This window comes from Schistocerca serialis, chromosome 7 (genome assembly GCF_023864345.2).
Source record: "Schistocerca serialis cubense isolate TAMUIC-IGC-003099 chromosome 7, iqSchSeri2.2, whole genome shotgun sequence".
NCBI lineage: Eukaryota > Metazoa > Arthropoda > Insecta > Orthoptera > Acrididae > Schistocerca > Schistocerca serialis.
The window spans coordinates 537,999,360-538,026,392 of record NC_064644.1 but is presented as its reverse complement, the minus strand read 5'-3'; the positions used below and the strand labels follow the sequence as shown (position 1 = coordinate 538,026,392).

At 44.4% G+C, this 27,033-nt stretch overlaps 1 protein-coding gene across 1 annotated transcript in view; it reads left to right on the top strand.

Moving 5' to 3' along the window:
* The first annotated feature begins 11,510 nt into the window (after window positions 1-11,510).
* LOC126413220 (acetylcholine receptor subunit alpha-L1) overlaps window positions 11,511-27,033 on the top strand; it is a 587,533-nt gene continuing 572,010 nt past the window's right edge. The window contains exons 1-2 of the mRNA XM_050083117.1: window positions 11,511-11,642; window positions 11,744-11,992. Of these exons, the coding sequence (XP_049939074.1) occupies window positions 11,511-11,642; window positions 11,744-11,992 (381 nt within the window). The remainder of the gene's footprint in view (window positions 11,643-11,743; window positions 11,993-27,033) is intronic.

The following is a 27,033-nucleotide window of genomic DNA, read 5'->3' as shown; positions in this document are numbered from 1 at the left end:
ATCTGAGCTCTTGGTGTTCATACATGTGGTTCTCTTATCTCCAAAGGTCTCTTTAATTTTCCTGTAGGCAGTATCTATCTTACCCCTAGTGAGATAAGCCTCTACATCCTTACATTTGTCCTCTAGCCATCCCTGCTTAGCCATTTTGCACTTCCTGTCGATTTCATTTTTGAGACGTTTGTATTCCTTTTTGCCTGCTTCATTTACTGCATTTTTATATTTTCTCCTTTCATCAATTAAATTCAATATTTCTTCTGTTACCCAAGGATTTCTACTAACCCTCTTCTTTTTACCTACTTGATCGTCTGCTGCCTTCACTACTTCATCCCTCAGAGCTACCCATTCTTCTTCTACTGTATTTCTTTCCCCCATTCCTTTCGATTGTTCCCTTATGCTCTCCCTGAAACTCTGTACAACCTCTGGTTCTTTCAGTTTATCCAGGTCCCATCTCCTTAAATTCCCACCTTTTTGCAGTTTCTTCAGTTTTAATCTACAGGTCATAACCAATAGATTGTGATCAGAGTCCACATCTGCCCCTGGAAATGTCTTACAATTTAAAACCCTGGTTCCTAAATCTCTGTCTTACCATTATATAATCTATCTGATACCTTTTAGTATCTCCAGGATTCTTCCATGTATACAACCTTCTATCATGATTCTTAAACACACACGACGATTATAATTATTCTCAACAAATCAATGTCAATGTTCTACATCGGTCTTGGCTATATATGTGATGATGATGAGTCCCATACTCCTTTACAGAGCGTAGGGGAGCGACGCGGGGGACCCGCGCTGCCTTAGTAGGCAAGGCCCTAGGGGAGGTGGTTTGCCATTGCCTTCCTCCGACCGTAATGGGGATGAATGATGATGATGAAGACGACACAACAACACCCAGTCATCACGAGGCAGGAAAAATCACTGACCCCGCGGGGAATCGAACCAGGGACCCCGTACTCGGGAAGCGAGAACGCTACCGCGAGACCACGAGTTGCGGACGATTATATATGTATGACGAATATAATTGGTTGTGCCTTTGAAATTATAACTTATCATGCATTGGGGGCTGGCTGATTGGATAATGTTTGAAGGTCGCTTTAAAAACAAAATAAAAATTAAAAGAAAGGGCAAACAATTTCCACATTCTACAGATTCAGTATTAAAGGTACTATTAAGAGCCTTAGAAAGGGCAGGTAGATAAGGTATTTGTTGGTTTTCGGAAAGCGTTTGACTCACTATCACATTTGCGCTTATTATCAAAAGTACGATCGTATGGGGTGTCAAGAGAAATCTGTGACTATTGAGGATTTCTTGGTAAGGAGAATGCAACGTATTTTCTTGGGTAGAGAGTTATCGAAAGGTGTAGAAGGCAATTCCGGTGTCACTGGGAAGTTTGTTGGCTCCCTCGTGATTTAAGTTGTGTCTTAATGATATTGTGGACAATACTAGCAGTAACCTCAGACTGTTTGCAGATGATGCGGTTATCAGTAACAAAGTATTGTCTGAAAGGAGCTGCATAAATATTCAGTCACATTTCGATATGATCCAAAAGTGGTGTAAAGATTTGAAAATTATCTTGAATGTCCAGGAATCCAAAATAATGAACAAAGCGTAATATTCTATTACTATAATACCGGTGGGTGACAGGTGGAATTATGCAACATATATATATATACATACCTGGGTGCAACCCTTAGTAGCAATATGAAATCGAACGACCACATAGGCTCAGCGGTACGTGAAACAGGTGGCAGACTTCGGTTTATTTCTGCAGTACTGGGAAAATGAAATTACTCTACAAAGAAGACTGCTTCATGAATCACTCGTGCGAACCACCCTAGACCATTACTCTAGTAACACCAAATAGGACGTACACACAGGAGCACGAACGGTCACAGTTTCTTTTTTCGTGGGAGAGGTCCACAGAAGAGCGGAAAAAACTGAACTGGCGAAACGTCGAGGATAAACATTGACTGTCCGAGAAAGCCTATCAGTAATTACAAAGTCTCAAGAGCCAACTTTACGCAAAGACTAGGAATGCACTGAGGTGGCAAAAGTCATTGTATAATAATATGCATGTGTGCAGATGGCGGTAGCAGCACGTACAGAAGGTATAAAAGGACAATTCATTGGCGGAGCTGTTATTTGTACTCAGGTGATTCATGTGAAAAGGTTTCCGACGTGATTACGGTCACACATCGGGAAGTAACAGACTTTCAACGAGGAATAGTAGCTGGAGCTAAAGGCATGGGACATTCCACTTCGTCAGGGAATTCGACACTCGGAGGTCGGCAGTGTTAAGAGTGTACCGAGGATACCAAATATCAGGCACTGCCTCTCACCGCGGACAACACAGTGGCCGATGGCCTCCACTTGACGACTGAGAGCAGCCCCATTTGCGTCGAATTTTCAGTGTTAACAGATAATCAAGACTGGGTGAAATAACCAAAATACGACGAACTCATCCGTTGGGACAGTGCGATGATATATGGTGCTAATGGGCTATGGCAGCAGAAGACCGACGCGAGTGCCATCGGCAACAGCATGAAATCGCCTACATCGCGTCTTCTGATTTCGAGACCATATCGGTTGGATCCTAGACATCGGAAAACCGTGCCTTGGTTGCGAGGTGCCGGGCCTAGCAGTGCATTTAACACTAAATTCTTCTTGAATCTTCATATGGAAATTATGCTCTAAGTCCCCCCCCCCCCCCTTTCCTAACTCCGACTTTTGCTGTTGCACATGGATTAAGTAGAAACGCGAACTGACTGTAATCGACCCTGAAGTGGAGTAGAAAAGAGTTTGGCACCTGCAATAAAATAATTTGATAACGGAAAGTTTCATTAACGTAGTGAGAAATGGAAGGGTTGCTCTACCGATCAACACAATGAAAGTTCTGTCCAAATTAACAATTTCATTTATTATGGCTAAACTCAAAATAATACACAAAACACATGAAACATTTACAATACGTCAAATTGGATACACAAATAAATGCTGTGGAGGTGAAGTTGTCCATAAACTAGATTGTGACAACTATGACCAAGTGGTATGTGGAGCCAATTCCTTGCAGCTCAAATCTTAAGAGAAACACCCAGCCAACCGAACAATAATTGCTGCTACAGTAGTGAGAACTCAGACAATGAACACCCAAGACAGAACCACGTTAGGAAAGACGGGAACAGGCGCTCTCTGCTGAGCTCTGATTGTCACGTACCAATATTCCCTAATCTGTCGGTGCTGCGGACATACATTACCAAGCTGTCTTCTTGAAGGTCTCTCGGGCATGCAGCCGGGTTGACTGGTCGTTGTTGAACGAATTTTTGCAGGCGTAACGTGCCATCATCATCAGGTTACTCCTGTTGACTGACGTCCTAGGCAGCTGAAGTGGATTCTTCACGAAGATTCTTCGGTCTTCGAGTGCGGCGGAGTTCTCATCATATGCATGTTTTGCCTCCCATTCAATTGTGGCGATGTGGCTTCTGGTGGCGATTGGCTTCACGGGTATTCCACTTGTTTGTCGTCTGCAATTACAGCTTATGCTGCAAGGAGCTGGGGCCAGCGTGTGTTGGCATTACGCTGGATCTTCCGCCCCAGGGAACGTATGTGTCGGTTCTCGGACTGCCGCGCCTTTTCATAGAAGCGGCGGGCAACCGTGCGGATGTGGTCCTTAACTGTACGGACCTCAGCGAGGTCGTGCAGTGGTCCAGATGGGAGGTCCCTCGGTAAGTGCAGCGCGAGGCGCAGATCCCTGTTCTGCAGTGATTGGAGTTTCTGCAGATGTTGGTCTGCTGCGTTCCCCCAGCAGACGACAGCCGCATAATCGAAGACAGGGCGTATTAGCGCCCTGTACAGCGTGATGCCTAGTCGCGGAGGGAGGGTCGACGTCGGGTTGAGCAGGGGGTAGAGCTTGAGAAGTCGACCTCGTGCTTTGTTTACGACGCTCTTCACGTGAGGGCCCCAGGTGAGGCGGCGATCTATGGTGACCCCAAGGTCGCCAGGTAACAGGACTGCCTCCAACGATGATTGGCGGCAGAGCGGCTGGGACGACACGACGGGTAGCAATGAAGAATTGCGTCTTGGCTCCATTGAACTGTAATTTCCACTTGATGGCCCAATCGGCGAGGGTGTCGACTGCGTGCTGCAACCTCTGGTGAAGCGTGTCCGCGCTCGTACTTCGTCAGTAGAGCGCAGTGTCGTCGGCGTAAAGTGCAAGTTGCACACGAGGAACCGTTGGCGTATCAGCCGTATAGAGCGTGTACAGGATCAGCCCCAGAACCGACCCCTGCGGCACGCCCGCTCTTCTTGAAGAGATGCCGTGACGTCCGTATTGTGCCAACCTTTGCCAAGATCGTACACCATATCCAGACACCTGCGGCGAACCGAATTACCAGAAGAGCTAGCCTGGCCCTAGTGCGTGAACGTATCAGAGACACACGCCGCCAGCTCGACTCCATAGGGCGCAAACTTTTTGCCCTACATCTAGAATTGGCGTCCCTGCTCTCTCCTGTCTCCTGGGAATGGGTTGAGTCTTCCTCCTGGGCACAAGCCGAGAGGACTCAACGAAATGCAACAACGAAACAGTCATCAAAATTTGTTCGGCTTGCATTAAAACAGCTCAAACAGGAGGCTAAACGCACGGTTATGAATCTTACAGGGAAAACCATCGACAACGCTGCCTTGTCCGTCCTGGAAAAAGGCTTAAACTTTGCTCCAATACCAGCAGCAGTCCCTGTCGCAGAAATCATCAGTGCAGTGGAACAAGTCGCGACCAAGCTGCCACCCGACGCGGCGGAGGAGTTACGACGGGAAACGTGCCGCACACTCGCCAGGGCCGCGCCGCCGAAACACATCTCCAGACGGGAAAGGGCCGCGCTGCGTTCTCTGCGTGACGATCCAGACATTGTCGTCCTCCCAGCGGATAAGGGGAACATAACCGTTCTACTAACGGCGGCAGAATACAAAGAGAAAATGTACAAGATCTTGTACGACCCTGCTTACGGGAAGATGACGACGGATCCAACCATTCGGATACAGTGCAAGACGATTGAACTTATTCGAAGTACCTTTACAGAAGAGACAGCGAAGAAACTTCGTCCGTGTGCTGCTGCACCACCAAGACTCTACGGACTTCCAAAGGTACACAAGATGGGCACTCCTCTGAGACCGATAGCGAGCACTATAGGAGCGCCAACATACCAGCTTGCCAAACACTTGACCGCAGTATTGAGTCCACTGGTTGGCACATGTGAGCACCACATCAAAAACTCGGCTCAGTTTGTGGAACGTATGGGGAAACTCAAGTTGGCCAGCTCAGATCTTATGGTCAGTTTCGATGTTGTAGCACCTTTCAAGATAGTTCCACTCAAGGATTCGCAGGATCTTATTGAGAAGAAATTTGGGCCCACATTCACGAAAGTATTTAACTTTGTGCTCACGTCAACATATTTTCTTTTTGACGGACACTACTACGAACAGACAGACGGCTTACCTATGGGTAGCCCTCTGTCACCTGTGGTGGCCAACATGTACATGGAAGACTTTGAGGAGAAAGCGTTAGAATCAGCACCACTAAAACCAACAGTCTTCTACAGATATGTTGACAACAATTTCGTCATTTGGCCTCACGGGCAATAGATGCTCGAACTGTTCTTACAACATCTGAACTCTGTCCACCCCCAAATTTAGTTCACCATGGAGGTTGAGAAATACGGACAGCTACCATTCTTGGATGTTCTGGTACGGAAAACGCCTGATGGAACACTAGGACACAGCGTCTACAGGAAGACAACCCACACGGATCTGTACCTTCACGCCTCCAGCTGTCATCACCCATCACAAAGAGAAGGAGTACTAAATACATTGGTTCACAAAGCCCGTGTGATCTCCGACGAAGAAAACTTAAAACTGGAACTAGATCACCTCAAGGATGTGTTCCAGAAGAACGGCTATAGTGACCGCCAAATTCGACGCGCCTTCAAGCAGAAGACCACACCACAGCCGACACCTGATGATAATCCACCGAAAGCGACAGCCTACATACCATATGCGGGCAACGTATCTGGAAAAATAGGCAGGATTCTAGAATGTCATAACATCAAATGCGTCTACCGCCCGCTGCCACAGATCAAGTCCCTTGAAGGGACAGTGAAGGACGGTTTAGGATTCCAGAAATCTGGAGTTTATATCATACCGTGCGAGTGTGGGAAAGCATATGTGGGGCAAACCATCCGCACCATCGAGGAAAGATGTACTGAACACAAACGGCACACCGATCTCCAACAGCCTACAAAATCTGCCATCGCAGAACATTGCCTCGAGACAAATCATCGTATGGAATACGAGAACACAGAAGTCCTGCACAACACATCCCGCTTTTGGGACTGTGTACACAAGGAAGCAATTGAAATCCGGCTGCACGAGAACCTTATTAACAAGGGCAACGGATTTCAACTCAACCAAGCGTGAAATCCAGCAATAAAAGTTCTGCAGGAGCAGCGTAAACGGGGCACCACATCCGCCGAAGGCGGCATGCGTACTGACGCCCATCAGTCATCTCGTCAGCGCAAGCTACCCCCACCACCGCGGTAAGCACATCCCTCGGTCCATACGCGAAGTCAGTGGAGGGGAGAGGCGACAGGTATATGTACCACACCACCCGCCGGCCTAGGACGTCAGTCAACAGGAGTAACCTGACGATGATGGCACGTTAGGCCGTCGAAAATTCGTTCAACAACGACCAGTCAACCTGGCTGCATGCCCGAGAGACCTTCAAGCATCTCATTCGCCGGGTAAATCTACAAACACACACAAGCTGTCTTCTTAACTGCAAGGACACGATCTGGCTGGCATACCGGATGCAATGCCTGGTTGCTACGACGTCCCATCGTTGTCATGATAATGTCGCGAGTATAGCCCGAAACTAATTATCCTGGTCTGGTTGTTCCAGACTAAAGACTTCCTAGCAACGCAAATGCGTATCTGAGAGAGATGAAGAAGGCTCGCTACGCAGTCACTGACGGTACAGTGATTGATTTTAACAAGCGAAGTCACACAGTAACTCCGATATAGTCAACTTTAGCCAAAACTGCTCAAGATGGACAACATAGGCCGCTTGTATGCAGAACGCTCAATTGCCAACTGTACTCGGAAAGTTACGTTGAAGTCGAAACTTCAGCAACTTCGTAAAACAGTTACAATTAAATGAAGGTGTATTAGACAGCCAACGGAAGGCAGGCTGTCCAGAGCAGCGAGAGCTCAGGCTTGTAACCTACTCCGACCGAAAGACAAGAGCCGACCCCTTCAAGAGCATCCATACAAGCCTAACACAGAACATTCCCGCCCCCACAGCAGTGGCCGTGATTAAACATGCCAATCACCAACTCAAAAACCGGCGGAAAATTCCACTCTATTGCCGAAGCACTACTATTCCACCAATGCAGATACTTGGCGCCAATTTCTGCGCCAATTTTGCTACATCACGGAGCTATCCCCTGTGCAAGCCAATCACAGTTATGATTTTGCAGAAAACACAGGAATTTGCACGCCAAGACTGCCTGGGAACACAAGTCATTCCCACGCCTCGCTGGTAGCCTGTCAGAAAGTGTTTTCGCCAAGTTTCTGCGAAGTAACGGAATCTCTAGCCCCAGCCGCTCCTTCAGGCCCCTGTGGGCGTGTCGCCCCCGCTCTTATGACAATGTAGGCGTCTGGACAGCATCCACTCGACTCCCTTACACCCATCGGCATAATACTTTCAAGATCAGCAAAACCCGCCTGTCACCAGGCCACCCAGGTGACGAGAGACACTGTGTGGGAAGTCCACGTGTGAAGCAATAGCAACTTTTCACCACATGCAATTAGTGGAAAGTATTCATATATTCTGAGTTCTCAATACTAGCCTTGTAGCGACAATACTCGGCCATAATTCCTCAAATCGAATTACTCAGAGTAAGATATAAATATGAGAAGGGGCAAGTCACTGTGTGCATCTAAAGGCATGCCACCTCTGACCATGAGCCGCTATTTCAGTTGGAAAGAGGTGATGATGAGGTTCGAGTATAGAGTGGGCAGCATGCCACCTCTCACCATGAGCCGCTATTTCAGTTGGAAAGAGGTGGTGATGAGGTTCGAATATAGAGTGGAGGCCACCAAGCCAAGGAGCAAGTTGTCAATTGGGCACTGTGTAAGCTGGTGGTGGCTTCGTAATGGTGGGGACTGCTTTTACATGAAATGGACTGGGGCCTCTGGTTCAACTGAACCAATCGTTGTCTGTAATCGAACCATCACATAGGCTCAGTGGTAGGTGAAGCAGGTGGTAGAGTTCGGTTTATAGGTACGGTACTGGGGAAATGCAATTAGTCTACAATGACAATCGCTTAAAGAATCACTCATGCAAAACATCCTAGAATATTGCTCATGTGTGTAGGACCCGTACACATCGTATTCAACGTATTCGGAGATTCACAAAGGCATTCAAACAATCGATCTTCCCGTGCCCCATACAAGGATGGAACGGAAGAAACCCTAAGAACTGGTGTAGTCAGACATATCGTCTCCCACACATTCCACAATGGATTGCAGAGCATAGATGCAGAGAATAGAGTGTAGATGTAGATGGGCACATTATGCTGGCGGATGCCAAGTGATATGTTACTTAAGTGGAAAGATACGAGGGGAATTTCATAAATAATGCGCAGGTTGGTACTACTGAGGATCGTTTGACGCAACAAGAATGTAAATTACGTCCAGTGTTGTGGAGAGTTTGAGGAAGAAGTATTTTTTCTGTGTGTAATCTAACGTAAAATTAGCGAGAGGTAGAGATTGACCCTGCAGGGGTTTCTGATACTGTGACTATTGAAGATCAGAGGCCATACATCAAGATCAAAACTTAGCGTAAAAAAAAAAAAGAGAACGGAAGAAATCCACAGTGCGGTAAGTGAAGTTTTTGGTGAGTTTACAGTGGATCTTAGTACTCTTTCACGTTGGGTCAATCGATGGTCGTATGAGGAAACACGATCTTCCAAGACCCGGAAGACCAAAACCATTAGATGAACCAAGTGAGAAATTTGTGGTAGATGCTCTTGACGCAGATCGCAGTACGACCTGTAAGGAACTATCTGAAGCTACTGGAATTCCCCACCTTCAGTATTCCGTTTTTTTACAAGTGATTTGAAGAAGAGAAGAATTTCTACCAGATGAATCCCTCACTGTTTGACTGTTGAAGAGAAGTAGAAACACCAGGACATTACATCCTTGCTCAAACAACGATTTGACCATGAAGGTCTAGGAATATTGATGAAACGTGGATTAAAAATTTTGAACGGGAGTTGAAATCATAGTCCAGTGGTTGGGGGGCTTCAGATTCTCCACGCCCATAAAACTTCGATGCGCCCAATCACGACTCAAACAAATAATGACCTTTGCTTAGGATCACCAACGGCAGAGTCTGTTGGATACATGTCCAGGTTGTAGGGACAGAGTCACGGCAGAGTCACGTGTGGAACCAAGTGTCACTGTAGTGTATTGTCGTAACTTCATGCAAAACCTGCGCAGAGAAATGCACAAAACACGATCTCAGTTAATGGATGCTGGGCCACTTATTGTCCAAAACAATTCTCACACGCACGTCGGTATAGTTGTAGCCCGAAAACTACGCGAATACGGATGGGACGTATTGCCGCGTCCTCCCTACAACCTGGACATGTATCCACCAGACTTGTTCCCTAAGTTGAAGAATCCTATGCGTGGACGTCGTTATCGACATTAGTGGTCATTAAAAATGCTACACCACGAAGTGACGTGCTATAGAAGCGAAATTTAACCGACAGGAAGAAGATGCTGTGATATGCAAATGATTAGCTTTTCAGAGCATTCACAAAGGTTAGCGCCGGTGGCGACACCTACAACGTGCTGACATGAGGAGAGTTTCTAGCCGATATCTCATACACAAACACCAGTTGACCAGCGTTGCCTGGTGATACGTTGTTGTGATGACGCGTGTAAGGAGGAGAAATGCGTACCATCACCTTTCCGACTTTGTTAAAGGTCGGATTGTAGCCTATCGTTATTGAGGTTTATCGTATCGCGACATCGCTGCTCGCGTTGGTCGAGATCCAATGACTGTTAGCGGAATATGGAATCATGACAGGTATCTTATCCGCATGGCTGTAACGGATCGTGTAGCCACGTCTCGATCCCTGAGTCAACAGATGGGGACGTTTGCAAGACAACAACCATCTGCACGAACAATTCGACGACGTTTGCAGCAGCATGAACTATCATCTCGGAGACTATGGCTGCGGTTACCCTTGACTCTCCATCACAGACAGGAGAGCCTGCGATGGTGTACTCAGCGACGGACCCGTGGATCTACCCTTCATTCGATCCCTGCGAAACCCTACATTTCAGCAGGATAATGCACGACCGCATGTTGCAACTCCTGTACGAGCCTTTCTGAACACAGAAAATGTTCGACTGCTGCCCTGGCCAGCACATTCTCCAGATCTCTCAACAACTGGAAACGTCTGGTGAATGGTGGCCGAGCAACTGGCTCGTCACAATACGCCAGTCACTACTCTTGATAAACTGTGGTATCGTGTTGAAGCTGCATGGGCAGCTGTACCTGTACACGCCATCCAAGCTCTGACTCAATGCCCAGGCGTATCAAGGCCGTTATTACGGCCAGAGGTGGTTGTTTTGGGTACTGATTTCTCAGGATTTGTTCACCCAAATTGCGTGAAAATGTAATCACATATCAGTTCTAGTATATTTGCCCAATGAATACCCGTTCATCATCTGCATTTCTTCTTGGTGTAGCAATTTTAATGGCCAGTAGTGTATGTCTGGAAGGGTTTTCTGTCACCATTCGAGAGATGAAGAGTTCTCCTGAATGAGTAATACAGATTCAGAGACAATGGGATTCTGTTATAGAGAAGCAGGGAAACTGTATTGAACGGCCGGCCGGGGTGGCCGAGCGGTTCTAGACGCTTCAGTCTGGAACCGAGCGATCGCTACGGTCGCAGGTTCGAATCCTGCATCGGTCATGGATGTGAGCGATGTCCTTACTTAGGTTTAAGTAGTTCTAAGTTCTAGGGAACTGATGACCTAAGAAGAGGCCGGTACGGTAGCTCAGCGTGTTCGGTCAGAGGGTTAGCAGCCCTCTGTAATAAAAAAAACTGAGTTAATTTATCAACAACGAACTTAAACGGATGTCTTACGACGTCCACCCCGAGCAGATGCAATAAACGAAAGCGAAAAAAATGAGATTTAAAAAAAAAGTTAACTACCTATAGTGCTCAGAGCCATATTTTTATTTTTTATTTTTATTTTTTTTGAACGAATGTAAAGAGATATTGCAGAAGAAAAGCGTAAGTAAAAAGGAAAATGGTGCGAATTTTATATGCAATGTCCCTCGTATTCTCGAACGGGCCGTGTGTGAACGGAGGAATCTTTTGTGAACGGCGCTGGTACCAGACCGGACCCGCTACGCGCCCCCTCGGAGACGCGTGCGCATGCGCAGCGTGACGCCAGCCGCGGCCCCGCCACACCAGCTGGGCCGCAGTGCTGCCGCCGGGCGGCGGTGGCGGCCCGGGGAACCATCGCAGGCCGCCGGGTCCGGTCGGCCGCCCGAGCTGCACGCGTCGGTGCGCCCCGCCGTAGCCGCAGCGCCTTGCGAGCACGCACCGAGCCGACGCCGACGCCGACGCCGCCGCCGCCTCAGCGACGCCGGGGGCGCTGGTCGCAGCGCGGCGAGACGGGGGCATGGCCGAGCGCCGCCCCCAATAGCGAGAGCCGAGCCGGCATGGCGGCCGCGCTGCCGCCGCTGCTGCTGCTGCTGCTGCTGCTGCTGCACCCGGCCGCGGCCAACCCGGACGCCAAGCGGCTGTACGACGACCTGCTGTCCAACTACAACCGCCTCATCCGGCCCGTCAGCAACAACACGGACACGGTGCTCGTCAAGCTGGGCCTGCGCCTGTCGCAGCTCATCGACCTGGTAGGTGCCCGGCGCCAGCCTGCCTGCCCCGGCGTGGGGTCGCGTCGCATCTGCCCGCCACACGCGCTGCTGCGTCAGCCCAGTCTCCGGAGCGGAGCCCGCGGGGGCGGGGTGAGGCCGCAGGGCCGCCGCCAGCCCTTCAGCGCGGCCCTTTGTCGGCCCTGCATGCCAAATTAGCCGCCCAAACCCGCGGGCGGGAACACCTGTTAAACTCCGCTATTGTCGACTCCCCCGTGCAAATCCGTACACACACACAGCGGCGGCGCCTAAGATGAAGGTAGTGTTGCCACTCTGTTCATAATTCACGCAGCTATACGGCGTCTTGCCAGTCTCACGCTTCATCTTCACCATCGGTCATTCCATTTCCTTATATTCCCATATTGTGTAGGCATTGTCTGTACAGCGCTTCCTCCAAATCAGTGACGTGTCGTCTGTTGTAAGATCGAAATAAACCTTCTGTCACAACACTTAAAAACAGATTAAATATAATTTCTCCCGTTGAGCCAAAACTGACATTTTATGTTCAAAATGAGGTACGTATAGTTCCGCGGTCTAAATTAGTTTCAGTATAATCTTTGTTGAAAGACGTCTGGCCGCATTTAAAAAAAATATTAATTGCCAAGGTACTATCTGGGCATATAGCCCATCACTAGTGGCATCTGATAAAGAGGACATTCATATTTATGTACACATATCAGATCTAAAACATAAGAACATTTTGCTTACATTGTCGAAGAAATATAAAAGACGACGTACGTGACCGTCAGATGTCGTGTGCGTTAATGCTTATGATACTAAAATTGATGTAAGTCGAGAAATAGGAGACAAATGCAGTGCACGGTCACTTGAACAAATACTTTCAAGCTGCAGAGCACCCACCGTACAAGACTTGCACAAATATAATTATTACACAGATGTTACTGAGTTATATTGCATACACCGTCATTCTGATAAAAACTACATGAAACTCTTAGCATCGTCACGGTATCACACAGAACACTTCAAACAAAGACGTATGTCTCAGAATTTTCAGAATATCCTCCAATGCCACTCCGTATTCTTGTCGGAGTGGCCAATACCTCATTGCGTTTATAGAGGCACTAAAATGTTTATCCATTACAAAGAGCATTTTCCGCGGGTTGTACAACACCGCTATACATCGGAATCTCACCCGTCAGTGTACCTGATCTGCTCTTGACTGACCTGAACAAACACAGACAATCCACGCCGATTTATGGCAACATAATTGTTCAGAACAAAACTTATGTTAGGACATGTAGTAAATACCGATAAAGACAATTTATTCCGTGACTTGAAAACAAAATTACTTATATCCAACTTCTTGAAAAGAAGCCTCCAAAGTCTTCTTTTTGTGTTCACATTCTTCTTTAAAGAAACTAAAGCACAAGAGTTTGTCTTCCTCTGCAGAATAGTACTTTCTAGTTCTTGCACATTTACTGTACTCAGCAGATGCTGCCCTGCAGTAACAACATATTTACCCATCTATATGTCACCGTTATTTCTTCAACATCGTTTGCGTTTTGTACTGCATTGTTGCCAACTTTTGAACTTCATGTCTCTCGTTTCCTGTCACCAAGTTTACTGAAATTATTTCAGACTACTTACGATGTGCTTGTACAACCAAAACATACTTAAAATTGTATAAAAATAAAGAAGAAACTGTTAACCAATTTCTCGTATCTCAGCAGCAGGTTTACGTATGTTTCCTTACGTTGGGAACATAAGGAACAAATTACAAAATGTTTTTCTCTCAAGCCAGTAGATCGTCTTCCATACACTGTTTTTTTTCTCCCAGCCGTCATCTTTCCTTTCTCTCATTTTCTGAGTCTCCGCTAACATCCCATACTGTAAACAAAGACTGAGTACATTTTTCTGTAAAAAGACGCTCTGTCGAATTATTTTAAAAACGAAAAGCACATCTGCGTAACACTCATAAAAAGCCAAATTCTAAGTTCTAAAATGTTTTTCGTTTGTTGTGTTCCACAGCTTTTATAAATTGTAGAAATTACATTATGTGATATGTAAAATACTGCCTGACGAATCATCGTTAAGATACATACTAAAACACACTACCACAAATCATTCTTGTTAACAAATATGAGATGGTTGTCTTCATTCTCCATACATAAACAATAATGCATTTTGTAAAAATTTAAAACAAGTAAAAACAGACGAACTGAAAAAGAGATATAATATTAAAATAATGCAGCGTACTGGATGCTGTAAACCTGTGGGATAGTGGAAATAACACACTTTTGAAAGTGGTCATTATCATGGTGTAATGCAAGTTTCTGATTACAACACTTATGCTGGAAAGAAACATTTAATTATGCAGTTTCGAAAAGGACATGAGAGGAAAACCGCAACAGAACAGAAACATGCATCGGTATCAAAACTTCTGAAATGACCTCAAAAAATGACTAAAAATTTTCTTTATAAAATAAAAACGGTCAAATGTTCTGTGAAATGAAAATAAGAAATGAAATATATTAGAGAAACGTTTGTCGCATCTTTGAATGATGCTCTAAATCATGTACAGCAAACGATGTACCGATCGAAAATTTCATTTTTAATGTTTCTCTTAGAATCTCTGAATTCTGATGAGTACTAGACGATATTGTCTGGTAAATTATGTCTTCTCGGCGGTGAGCTGCTGTGTGGACTTGACATATTTATATCATTTGTGCCAAAATGTTTGTAAAATTTATAACATTTTTTCAGTCTCAAAAATTTTCGAGCATAAAATCCTTCAGATATCAGGAAAGAAAATGTGCATTCTGAATAGGAAACTAATTAGCTGGAGAGCATCATTCATTCACGCGCAAGGTATTACCCTAATGTATTTTATTTCTTACGTTTAGACAAATCATTTCACAAAATGCTTGACCGTTCCTTTTTTATTTTATTTTTTTGTATTTCATGTTGTGTACACGAACTGTCCTCGAATTTTTTTTTCTATGTCCATCTTTGGGACTGACGGGCTGCGAGACTTCGGCCGTTCGCTTGCGTAATAAAATAAAACACCTGCAGCCGTCGTTTTGATGTTACTTTATTATATTCCAGGCTCTTTCAGTGACTCAATACACGATCGTCAGGCTTGAACTGACGTTAAGGGGTTGAATTCCAATCGTATGTATGATCCCATCAGTGGCCAACATCTGTGAACTGGCTTCCGTACAATACTGTAAAAGCGATGTCGCGTCTGTAACCATCAACTACCAACTGAGCTCAACCCATCAGCGCCAGTTAAGGCCCGAAGCTGGTGTGTAGAGTCGCTGAAAGTGGTTACAGTATAATAAAATAACGTCCAAACGACGGTGGCAGGTGTTGCATTTTATTATGTGTTCTCTAAATGTGCTAAATGTAGTATTTGATACGAACGAAGCCGTTGTACAAATCAAATATCACGCCAACGCAATACTTTATACGTTAAGTAGATACACCTGTGAGACACAAACTTTCTGACACCTCAATTGCTTTCTTGGCGTCTTCTGTTCTCGAAATGTTGTCAGCTTAGCCCTTCGTTCGAACGATGCCATTTTGGGGGACAAATATCACACGAATGCAACTTTTTATGCGCAAAACCGCTAGACCTTAAAGGGGAAATCTTTTTGACACATCATTTAAATAGGTAAAAATGTATCAGTTTTCCTTAGCTGGATGACTGTCAAACACTCAAACCCTTTTATGCAAAACTAGATCTCCCGTTGGTCAGTTTTGTACACCATTTGTCAGTTTCCCAGTCTTCGTTTGGCTACGAAAATTCGGACAGTAATTCATAGCGTAATTTGCCCTGAAAGTGTGAGAATGTTTTTCTTAATAACCCGGTTAACTTTCAAACAAGTATACAGACCTCATATGGTTGAATTTGCTTCCTCATTTGTCCACTCCAGTCTTAGTTTGTCTATGAAAATTCGGATAGATGCCCTTTGCGTAATTTATAGGGAGTCATGTTTTCGGGTCAGTCAAACATTTGACCAACAGCTTTTAAAAATTCGGAAAGCTTGGGATTCAGTTGTGTTTTATATGTTGTAAATGTGTCAGTCTTGCTCCAGTCTTCCCGCTTCGAGATATGGCAAACAAGTGTGGAAAGAAGTGTTAATGTTGTTTCACTTTCAGTCAGTAATTATGATGTCTGATCTATCCTGCACTTCACTGAATTTTAACTTAAAAGCATCAGATAACATGGAGCATAATTGTGAGCTGATACAGAATTCTGTTGATAAGTGTCCGTAATAGAAAAGAAAGTAATGCAAAAATACTAACGTCATAAAAGTAAAATAACGTTTAAATTCATCGGTAAAATGCCTATAATTTGATAGATTCCTATACTAATTTTCTGAAGTCATTTTGTATCAGTTCTGACCTACTGAAGTAAGACTGTTTGTGTGATACAGTATAAGGTCTACTTTTTCTATTTTTATCTCAGGGTCATTTCGTAAGCTGTATGTGGGAGAAAGTAGTATGCTTTCTGATACTCTGTAGAACATACCTCTCACGATATTGACAGTAATACTTCCCGTGATGCATAACGCCTTTCTTGTGGCAGCGCGAGACTTTCTCACACTGAACACAGTTCATATTTCTGTTTTTTTTTTTTCTGTCTCGTCTTTTAATCATGCTTACCAAAAGGCCAATATTGACGAGCTGCACTTATATCTATGGAAACGAAGCTTTGCATGCTGTCTTGATCGTGTTTGTGTCACTTTCATTGTTGCAATTAGCCTGTGCTTGGCATCAGATTCTCCTACAACCATTGTACTGTTGTCTTTCCAATAGAATGGCATTATAATACCACACACAAAGGACTTAATGATTTAGTTTGGTTGATAGATCAAACAAGTTGGAGGAATTAAGAAGACGTAGTGTAATGCAGCGAGACGGACTGAACGCGAGTACCACCTACAAATCTTTTTGTTTCTGATGTTTGTATTTGTACATATTTGTCGTTAGAATTCGAATTTAGAGTTCACTCAATCTTTGTTTCCTGTTTTTAGCCTGCAACCAAACGTAGCGACCTGTTTTTAAGAGCAAGCTACAAAATAACGCTCAAAATTGCAAGAGTAAATAAGCCTTTCAGTGATGGTGATTTCATCAAGGAGTGTATTGTTGAGGCGGCGGAACTCTTGACGCCACTGGAAGTAAAGAAGTTTAGTGAAATTAGTCTTTCCAGACAGACAATAGCTCGCCGCATAGCTGGTACGGCAGCGGATGTCTACAGGCAGTTAATTGATAGTGCCTGCAAGTTTATTGCATTCTCGGTTGCTTTGGACGAGTCGACCGACATTTCGGACACAGCACAACTAGCGATTTATGTTGGTGGAGTCGACACAAATTTGCACGTGACGGAAGAACTGTTAGATTTAGTACCAATGAAACACACAACGAGGGGTACCGACTTGCTAAAAGCAGTTGAAGAGGCAGTTGAAGCCGTTGGCCTGAATTGGAAGATGTTAGTTTCTGTCACCATGGATGGACTGCCAGCAATTTGAGGTGCTCAAAATGGGCTGGTAGCATTATTGCGTAAAAAACTAGGATGATCGACAGAAGATTTGTACGGAATTCATTGTTTTGTACACCAAGAAGCTCTTTGTGCTAAGTATGCAAATTTGTAGACGTGATGAAGTTGGTAGTCACCATAGTATATGTTTTGAAGTCGCATGGCGTAGTACACCATCAGTTTCAACAGTTTCTCATGGAACTGAACAAAAAGTACGGAGATGTTATTTACCACTGGGAAATACGTTGGTTAAGTCGAGGATCATGCCACGAAAGATTTTTCAATTTAAGACTCACTATTGTTGAGTTCCTGAAGGAAAAAGGAAAGCCAAAATTAGAAGAACCAAAATGGATTGTAGACTTCGCCTCTTTAGTTGATCTGACTGCACACTTGAACGCTCTCAATAAGACTTTGCAAGGTGAGTAGCAGATTATTTCTGATCTGATGAAAAAAGTGGGTTGGGTTATTTTTGGGGAAGGAGACCAGACAACGAGGTCATCGGTCTCATCGGATTAGGAAAGGATGAAAGAAGTCCACATGTATATTGCGTCGTTCTTGCTGTTTCCAGTGATGATGGCAAAGGGAAAATCAAGTATCTAACGTCCCACCCCCGTCCATTTATGCGCAATAAGTTTCATTTCTTGAGTTCAGTGTGACTGCCTGTTCGTGCATCAGGGGTCGACCCTCGTTACACTTTTTGGCATTTCGACTTCCTTATATACGAGACCATTTGCTCTAACGACGCCGTGGGCACTCCAAAATTATGTGCGTCGATGTGTTTAGAGTATGATTCAAAGGTTGAGCAAAAACTGAAGGAGCTGATAGACGAGTCGAAATCAACTTTGGAATATGGACTAATGGTCGTCGAAATAGTATTGAGCTGCAGTAAAATCTTTAGAATGTAAGGAACAAGAAGGCACACGCGCCTTAATTTCAACGAAGACAATGTGCTGTTCACGTAACAATGTTGTACTTTACAAAAGGTGCTCAAAATGGCGAACACCACATTTAATACAAGCATAACATCTTCGTATAAAGTGTTGGAGCACTCTACCAAGTACACCAGGCATCAGCCGCTCCAATTGGACCTCCGTTTCCGATCCAACGCTTGCAATATGTGGCACTGAGTACATGACACACTTGCACATCAGCCTTATCAGTTCTTCCGTCAGGCTACGTCCAGATATGATCACGCATATCAGGTAGTGCTTTCTTCAACAGTTGCTGAACTTACAGCGCGAATGCATTGCTCTCGTTATTGTTTCTGCTGTTCCTAAGCTTTCATTGACTCAGGATGACTTGCAGGACCGTAAGTTCCTGTTCCCATGTTGTCGTATTGTGGCTCATCTGTCAGCTCTCGCAATTTTTCTGCAGGATTTTGAATCTCGTTGTATGTATACATGTCAGTAACAGTCCTTAAGAGTTCCTTAAGACATGTACGAAGCCGCTGCCCCATCAGAAGATTTCTCACTGTTGGAAACATCACGTACTTCTCTATTTTCTAGGATGTTTGCAGTTTACCCAGACAGCAATTCCAGTTTTCTGCTTGATTGTGTTTTGTTCACTAGCTGACAGTGCACAGAAGACTCAAGTAAATACCAGATACCTACGAATACGGCATCAAGGATGGCGCTCCTGATTAAAAACTACAAACTGATCAGGTTACCTTCCATTCAGAAGCCTGTTGCATGCAGCGACTGTTATACTGACTTGTAAACAATAGATTTCAGCTATCAGTCGTCCTTTTATAAATTTTATTGGAAGGTCTAGATTTCAGCTAGAAACTAGCCATTCTCAATGTACTATCATTTTTGATCAATGCATGTAATGCCTGTTGGTCGGGCTTCATCCACAGATGTAGAAAAAACTACAAATTACTGCTAGACGGGCGCAACTTGTTTTCGTTTTATGTTCGGACTCAAACAGTTATCACATCAGGTTCAGATATTATTTCTCTACTGGGCGGAGATTTTTATTTCAAGTCCTGGAAAAATTCTCGGTTATATCTAAACAACTCACTTGACTATCTGCCAGTGTGTGTGTGCGCTTAACTTTCGAGGGCAGCAGGTAATGAAATGCCCTGAAGATAAGGTGGGTAGATCACGTAACTAATGAGGAGGTATTGAATAGGATTGGGGAGAAGAGAAGTTTGTGGCACAACTTGACTAGAAGAAGGGATCGGTTGGTAGGACATGTTTTGAGGCATCAAGGGATCACCAATTTAGTATTGGAGGGCAGCGTGGAGGGTAAAAATCGTAGAGGGAGACCAAGAGATGAATACACTAAGTAGATTCAGAAGGATGTAGGTTGCAGTAGGTACTGGGAGATGAAGAAGCTTGCACAGGATAGAGTAGCATGGAGAGCTGCATCAAACCAGTCTCAGGACTCAAGACCACAACAACAACAACAACAACAACATATCTATAACAGTTAAGGAAAGCTTACGGACGAAAGTAACTTCCACTTGATGTTTCACTACCAACATAAGACTGTAACACTTGGACCACACATAAAATAACTGTTACATTACAGCGCAGAAGGTAACGGAAAGAAATAAATACTTTAGGCAAAGACAATAATTACGCTGAAGTCACCGCGATTTCTGATGATCCCCTGGATATTAGGGAAAATGGGACATGATTCTTGATAGAGTGTGATCATCACGCACGGCATTGCATGCTCTGCACTGTGCTCCGACGTCGCCCACAACGTTGCTAAGGAGTTCCTGTTGTACGTCGCTCTGGTACTCCATCACCGTTGCTGACAAAAATAATCGTCGGTTGTAGAAACTAAATAAGTCATTTTTCAATTCAATAAACTTTACCAACAGCCGTATACTTTAAGATATTTTGTTTTATTTTAAAAGCAACTAGATTCGGAAATTCATTGTGCACAACGATTGGGATTCACGATATCCAGTTTTATAGAGCTATACCTTAAGGTCGTTGATTCGAAAAAAAAAGCGTATGGGTCCTGAAGATGGCATAACGAATTGCCGAAACTGGTTGCTTTTAAAATAAAATAAAATGTCTTAAAGTGCACGGCTGTTGGTAAAGTTTATTGAATTGAAAAGTGCGAACCAGCCGTTGTCCCCTGGGCGTAATGGACCAACAGAGAAATAAGTCATTGCTTTACACTTTTAGGGACAAACAAAAAAGTGAATACTGTCATATGTATTACTGCTACATTACTGGAATTTTTCAGAACTGAAAGTGACTTCGTTCCGCCTTTGTTGAGAGAGAAATAATTAGAGTACATTATTTCGATATTTAATGATTTCAGAGTTTTTTGACTAATTTGGTTTCAACTGTTTACAAACATATTTTTTGCTTTTTTAGGTTTTAATTGTATGAACACTTCATAATACATTAGTATGGTCTGACAAAATAGCACAAACTGTATCATTTTAATAGCAATAATGAATGACTAACTATACTTTAGCTATAATTTTAATCAAACTATGGCCAAGAAAGCACGTCTTCATAGAATAATCTCTTTGTAGCAGGCACATATCCAACGACTTTCTTCACATCTTCCATCTTCATTCTGGGAATAGGTATTTGGTACGTTGGGTAGGCCGTTGGAATGCTGTCCATTAATCCTGGAATGATGGGCTCATGTCTTTTTCTTAAGTGGAAAGTGTGCCTTACTAATCCATCTATATACAGATTAGAAATACGCGCCAATTCGTTCCTGCATGTATATTCAAGAAAGCTTTCTTGCAAACCAGTTTCCTTTCACTTACAAGCATTTTCGTTGCATCCCTACAGTTTTCTCAACACTCTGGATCAGACTCCCGAGGATGCCTCTGCTTTACTTCCTTTGCTTCAATAAGGCACTGCAGATGTAAGTCCTGGGCGCCTTTGATAAGAAGATCAAGATATCTTGCTAAAATATTATTACGTTGAATTACGGTTCAAATGATTCAAATGGCTCTGAGCACTATGGGACTTAGCTTCTGAGGTCATCAGTCCCCTAGAACTCAGAACTACTTAAACCTAACTAACCTAAGGATATCACACACATCCATGACCGAGGCAGGATTCGATCCTGCAACCGTAGCGGTCGCGTGGTTCCAGACTGTAGTGCCTAGAACCGCTCGGCCACAAAGACCGGCGTTGGATTACGGCAATGGAGTGATAACATTTCATTCTGCAGCTGAGAGGGAATTAATAACATAAGACTGGCATTGCTGGTGATACTGATATTATTTACATCTATACAGTTTCCTACGGTTGTTCCAAGAAAGACTGATATTTACCTGCAAGGTTCTCTAACTGCTTTCCTTGGAACATAATCTCCTCTGTAATTTCGATAAGGGAGTCCTTTGGTACGTGCTATCTTTACCCTATTCCTTTCATAATCTGCACTACTATTCTTCCTTTGTCCGCAGCTCGTGTCCGTGCGGTAGCGTTCTCGCTTCCAGTGCCCGGGTTTCCGGCTTCGATTCCCGGCGTGGTCAGGGATTTTCTCTCCCTCGTGATGACTGAGTGTTGTGTGATGTCCTTAGGTTAGTTAGGTTTAAATAGTTGTAAGTTCTAGAGGACTGATGACCATAGCTGTTAAGTCCCATAGTGCTCAGAGCCATTTGAACCATTTTTTATTCTTCCTTTTTGGAGCCATAGTAATACAATCAACTGCCGCTCAATGAACATTAAAAGTGACAGTTAGTGCCACAACAAAGGAAGTGGATAATTTAATCAACAATGTGTACTAACCAGCCGGAGTAGCCTTGCGGTTCTAGGCGCTACAGTCTGGAGGCGAGCGACCACTCCGGTCGCAGGTTCGAATGCTGCCTCGGGAATGGATGTGTGTGATGTCCTTAGGTTAGCTAGGTTTAAGTAGTTCTAAGTTCTAGGCGACTGATGACCTCAGAAGTTAAGTCGCATAGTGCTCAGAGTCATTTGAACAATGTGTACTATTGGAGGAAAACAGATTCTGCGCGGTAACGAGCAGCATCTGTTGAAAAGAAATGTCAGTGACTTATTTGGTTTCACCAACAAACAGCGTAGAGTGGGCCATCTTTTCTACCACTTGTAGCAGCGTGTCATGTTTCATTTCAACACTAACGACAGGCTATACTCTTAAATGTACCATTCAGTGAAAAAACGAAAATTTTGACTTATTTCGTTTTAACAATTTGCGATTCGCTGGATGTCTATTGTGCGTATGGACATGCCGCAGTAAGTCTCTCCAACAAACTGTAGAAGTTCAAAAAAATCGTTCAAATGGCTCTGAGCACTATGGGACTTAACATATGTGGTCATCAGTCCCCTAGAACTTAGAACTACTTAAGCCTAACCAACCTAAGGACATCACACACATCCATGCCCGAGGCAGGACTCGAACCTGCGACCGTAGCGGTCGCTCGGTTCCAGACTGTAGCGACTACAACCGCTCCGGACTGAGCTGCAGAAGTTCGTGACGGGATTTAAGTTAGAAGAAAGGACAGCTCTCCCACCTACGCTGTTCTAGGCTATCGTGCTTTGTCACCCAAACAAATGAGGGCAAGACCGAACGCACCAATGAAAAGACGCACAAGGGTACAGAGTACAGTCCCACAGTGACGTTGATGGGTGAGAGTCCCGTGTGCGAAGATTTGAACGTCAGTGCCCCCATGCAGCTATATGCCTACCGAAATCGTAATATCTTGACCACCAAAACTATCACCTTCGACAGTGTTCCTGTTTGCGTAACATTAGCCCACACGGCCAGAGGTGGGAAAGCTTGTCAGTGCGGAAGCACTTTGCAATGCATACACGGCCGTCCGCGGTGGTCACACACCCTTTTAAAAGCCACATTCCATCTTCTCTAATGTTCAGGGGACCATCTTGAATCTCAGTGACGTCAATTTAATTATTGTGTTGAATAAAAGTGTCAAAAAATTTTCAAATGTATATGAAATCTTATGGGACTTAACTGCTAAGGTCATCAGTCCCTAAGCTTACACACTACTTAACCTAAATTATCCTAAGGACAAACACCCACACCCATGCCCGAGGTAGCACTCGAACCTCCGCCGGGATCAGCCGCACAGTCCATGACTGCAGCGGCTTTTTTTTTCAATTTGTTCGTTGGTGATCGTTGTGTTTGGTCGTTGCGGACGTCACATGACATCCGTTAAAGTTCGTTTGTTGATCCTTCCACTCAATTTTTTTATTACAGAGGCCAACCAGCTCTCTGACCGAACACGCTGAGCTACCGTGCCGGCACCAATATTCGCCGAACCCTGTTACTTGGCAGTCACATATGCGAAATTTACTTTCGTCTATACGGACCTGTGCATGAACTACAGAACCTACCGCGCTTTTCCGGTCCATACGTTATGCTTAGTCTCGGTTATTTTGATACGGTTTTCACTAATAGAGCTGTTTGTGACGAACATTTGTGTACGTAATTTATTGTTAATTTGCAAGGTTGCGTTTATTCTGCCACAGAACAGTGTAAACTGTTGATAGGAAAGTGAAAACTGATGTGTTGACAGAAGAGCCAACACCGTGTTGCTAGAGGAGGCCGAAATGCACGCTTTTAAGGTCACGCAGACTGGCGTGAGGTCTGGAACAATTAAAGGAGTTGAGTCTAATAAATAAAGTAAGGAGTTGCTTGAATACTTAACTTTAATCCATAATTGGTGAACATCGCTCTTTACGGTACATGTTTTACAGCATCAATAGTAACTGGTAATGGCGCCTTGCTAGGTCGTAGCAAATGACGTAGCTGAAGGCTATGCTAACTATCGTCTCGGCAAATGAGAGCGTATTTGTCAGTGTAGCATCGCTAGCAAAGTCGTCTGTACAACTGGGGCGAGTGCTAGGACGTCTCTTCTAGACCTGCCGTGTGGTGGCGCTCGGTCTGCGATCACTGACAGTGGCGACACGCGGGTCCGACGTATACTATTGGAGCGCGGCCGATTTAAAGGTTACCACCTAGCAATTGTGGTGTCTGGCGGTGACACCATAAAAACAATGTAAAGAATACAGATCGTAAAAGACTGCAACGTGCGTAACGGCAGACAAAAATATTGTTTGGTTTCTTTTTCAGCTTAATGTATTTCCACACACATTCCGACAACTGATTAATGTGCTCAGTATGTGGTGTTACCACCTCTGGTACCAATACAGGCATCACGATAACGGGACATGCTGTGAAAGTGTCATCAATCTCATGTTGAGGCAACAGCGCCCATTGTCCCCGCAGAAATGTTCGCTAGTCTTGAAGAGTGGCTGGTGGATGCTGACATGACGCAATTTGTCTCCCTAGCGTCCTAGACGTGCTCAATGGGGTTCAAATCGGGAGAGCGGGCAGGCGACGCTATGCGTGTAATATCTTCCGTTTCCAAGGAAACATCAATCACTCGTGCTCTATGAGGTCGAGCATTATCGTCCATCAACACGGATTCTGGGTTCACAGCGCCTCGCTACAACCGCTGATGACGTCCCAAGATCTCGTCACGATACCTGACAGAGTTAAGCCATGACGATACACGCGTAAAACTTCGTGTTCGAGTGGTCAACATAACTCCTGCCCACACCGTGAGGGATCGTCGTCAGTATCTGTCTCTGTCCTCGAGAATCACTCTCTAAACCAAACTGAGGCTCACCTGTGAAAATAACATTGGTCCACTATTCGACCATCCAGGTGGCCTGTTGATGACACCACTCCAGACGTTCCCTTCTCTGAAGACGCGTCAGAGTTACAGACACAGCAGGTCTCTGGCAGTAAAGGCTATTCTGTGGAAGCCTTCTGTACACCGTTTGCCGCGATACAACACATCCAGTAATCCAGTTGATGCTGTGAGGTCAGACGTCAGTTTCCGTGCAGTACTACGGCGGTACCGTCGTGCTCTTGCAGCTAACTAAGAGTCCTCTCTTTCTGGTGCCGAGCGTCGTCCGCCCTGCCCTCGGCTTTGCAATAAACGTTTGGTCTCTGTAACCTGTCTCCACATCCAAGAAAGAAGGTAATGGTTCACGTTATGCCATCGATCGACATTCGTTTGCGACTGCCCTGCTTCCATTCTTTCTATGACAGTTCACCGCAGAGTGTCTGGTAGGTATCTTCTCATTCCCATACTGCACTGTCTGTACACAGCGATTGTTGTTGTTAAACTGCCTGGCGAACACTACCCGTTTGATAGGTGCCCTGACATCGTTGTTGTCGTGGTTGTGCGTAGACGGGAGTGCCATCTTCCATTCATAACACGATCGTACGAACATCCGTTGACAGTTTGTACGATTATATCGTGAATTAGACACAGGGCGGGGAAATAGTGACATATTGCTTTAATTTTGAACACCAGTGTGGTTTTATCTGTTCGACGTTTAATTGGCGTTTCTGGTGTAAATTCAAGAACGTCAAGTAGAAACCTGTTCAAGGAAATGAGTGTTTTCACATTGGATCTCAGTATATTTAGCCCTTGATGAAATTTGTTGCAAATAATATGTCTGTGTTTCCAACCAATAGCTCAATACGTGGTACCAATACTACGAATAAGAACTTACTTAGGTCTAAAAAGGGATCCAGTATTCAGGGACACACATTTTAAATAAATATCCAGCAACCATCATAAATTTGGTTTCGGATGAAGAACAGTTCGTACAAATTTGAAAGACTTTTCAGTAAGCAACTCCTTCTATTTTGTAGATGAATATACCAGGTTCAGTAAAAATGTCTGTTAGATTTGAATTTTGACAGCACTTGCCCACAGCAGTCAAGATTATGTGTTTTAAATTTATTATATATGCATAGCTATAGTTCACTCTGATAGTGTATTAATTCTGTAGAATTCAGTTTCAGTTTACTGTGCACTTTGTTGTTATGTACTCACATATCTTGACAATCTTCTGCGAAATGGCAAGGGAAACGAGTATTATATTCAGACGTTCCAGGTTTCTTGTGTTATACTTTCTGATACGTCCCAAACGCAAGACTAACATCTCATTTCTGGGTTTATAGAAAAAAAACTGAATGTAATCTTTGGAGTGAGATTTCGAGCAATAATGGAAACTATATGGTGGTCAGCTGCGAATGAGAAGATATCTGGCGGAAAAAGCAGTAAACAGTTGCCGAAAAACCAGTGGACACTTGAGCATGGTGCTAGTAGGCTAGTGGTGAAGCCGCGGCCTGGAAAATCGAAATGTCGATCGATCGAATCCCAGTCAGATGGCCGAATTTCTAGTCTGCCTTATGACGTGTCATTCACCTGCAAGTGATGCGGTGATCGGCCAGAAACATGTGGGTCGGATTTCACTTCAAACTCTCCGCCTCCTTTTTCCTGTTGGATTACTGTATTAGGGATACGTAAGGTGCCGAAGTTGCGTCCCATTGAATAACTTGCACAAGGCCATTCACCCAAACCAAATTACTGTTGCCGAAGTCTATACATATCTTCCACTTATATCACAAACATAATTCTTCCGCTGCGTTTTCCTGGCTGTACGTGAAGTCTGACCTCAAAAACTAACGTGCAGATTTTGATCCAAGTTTTACGTATAGATGTACAGATTCACGAGAAAGGTTTGTG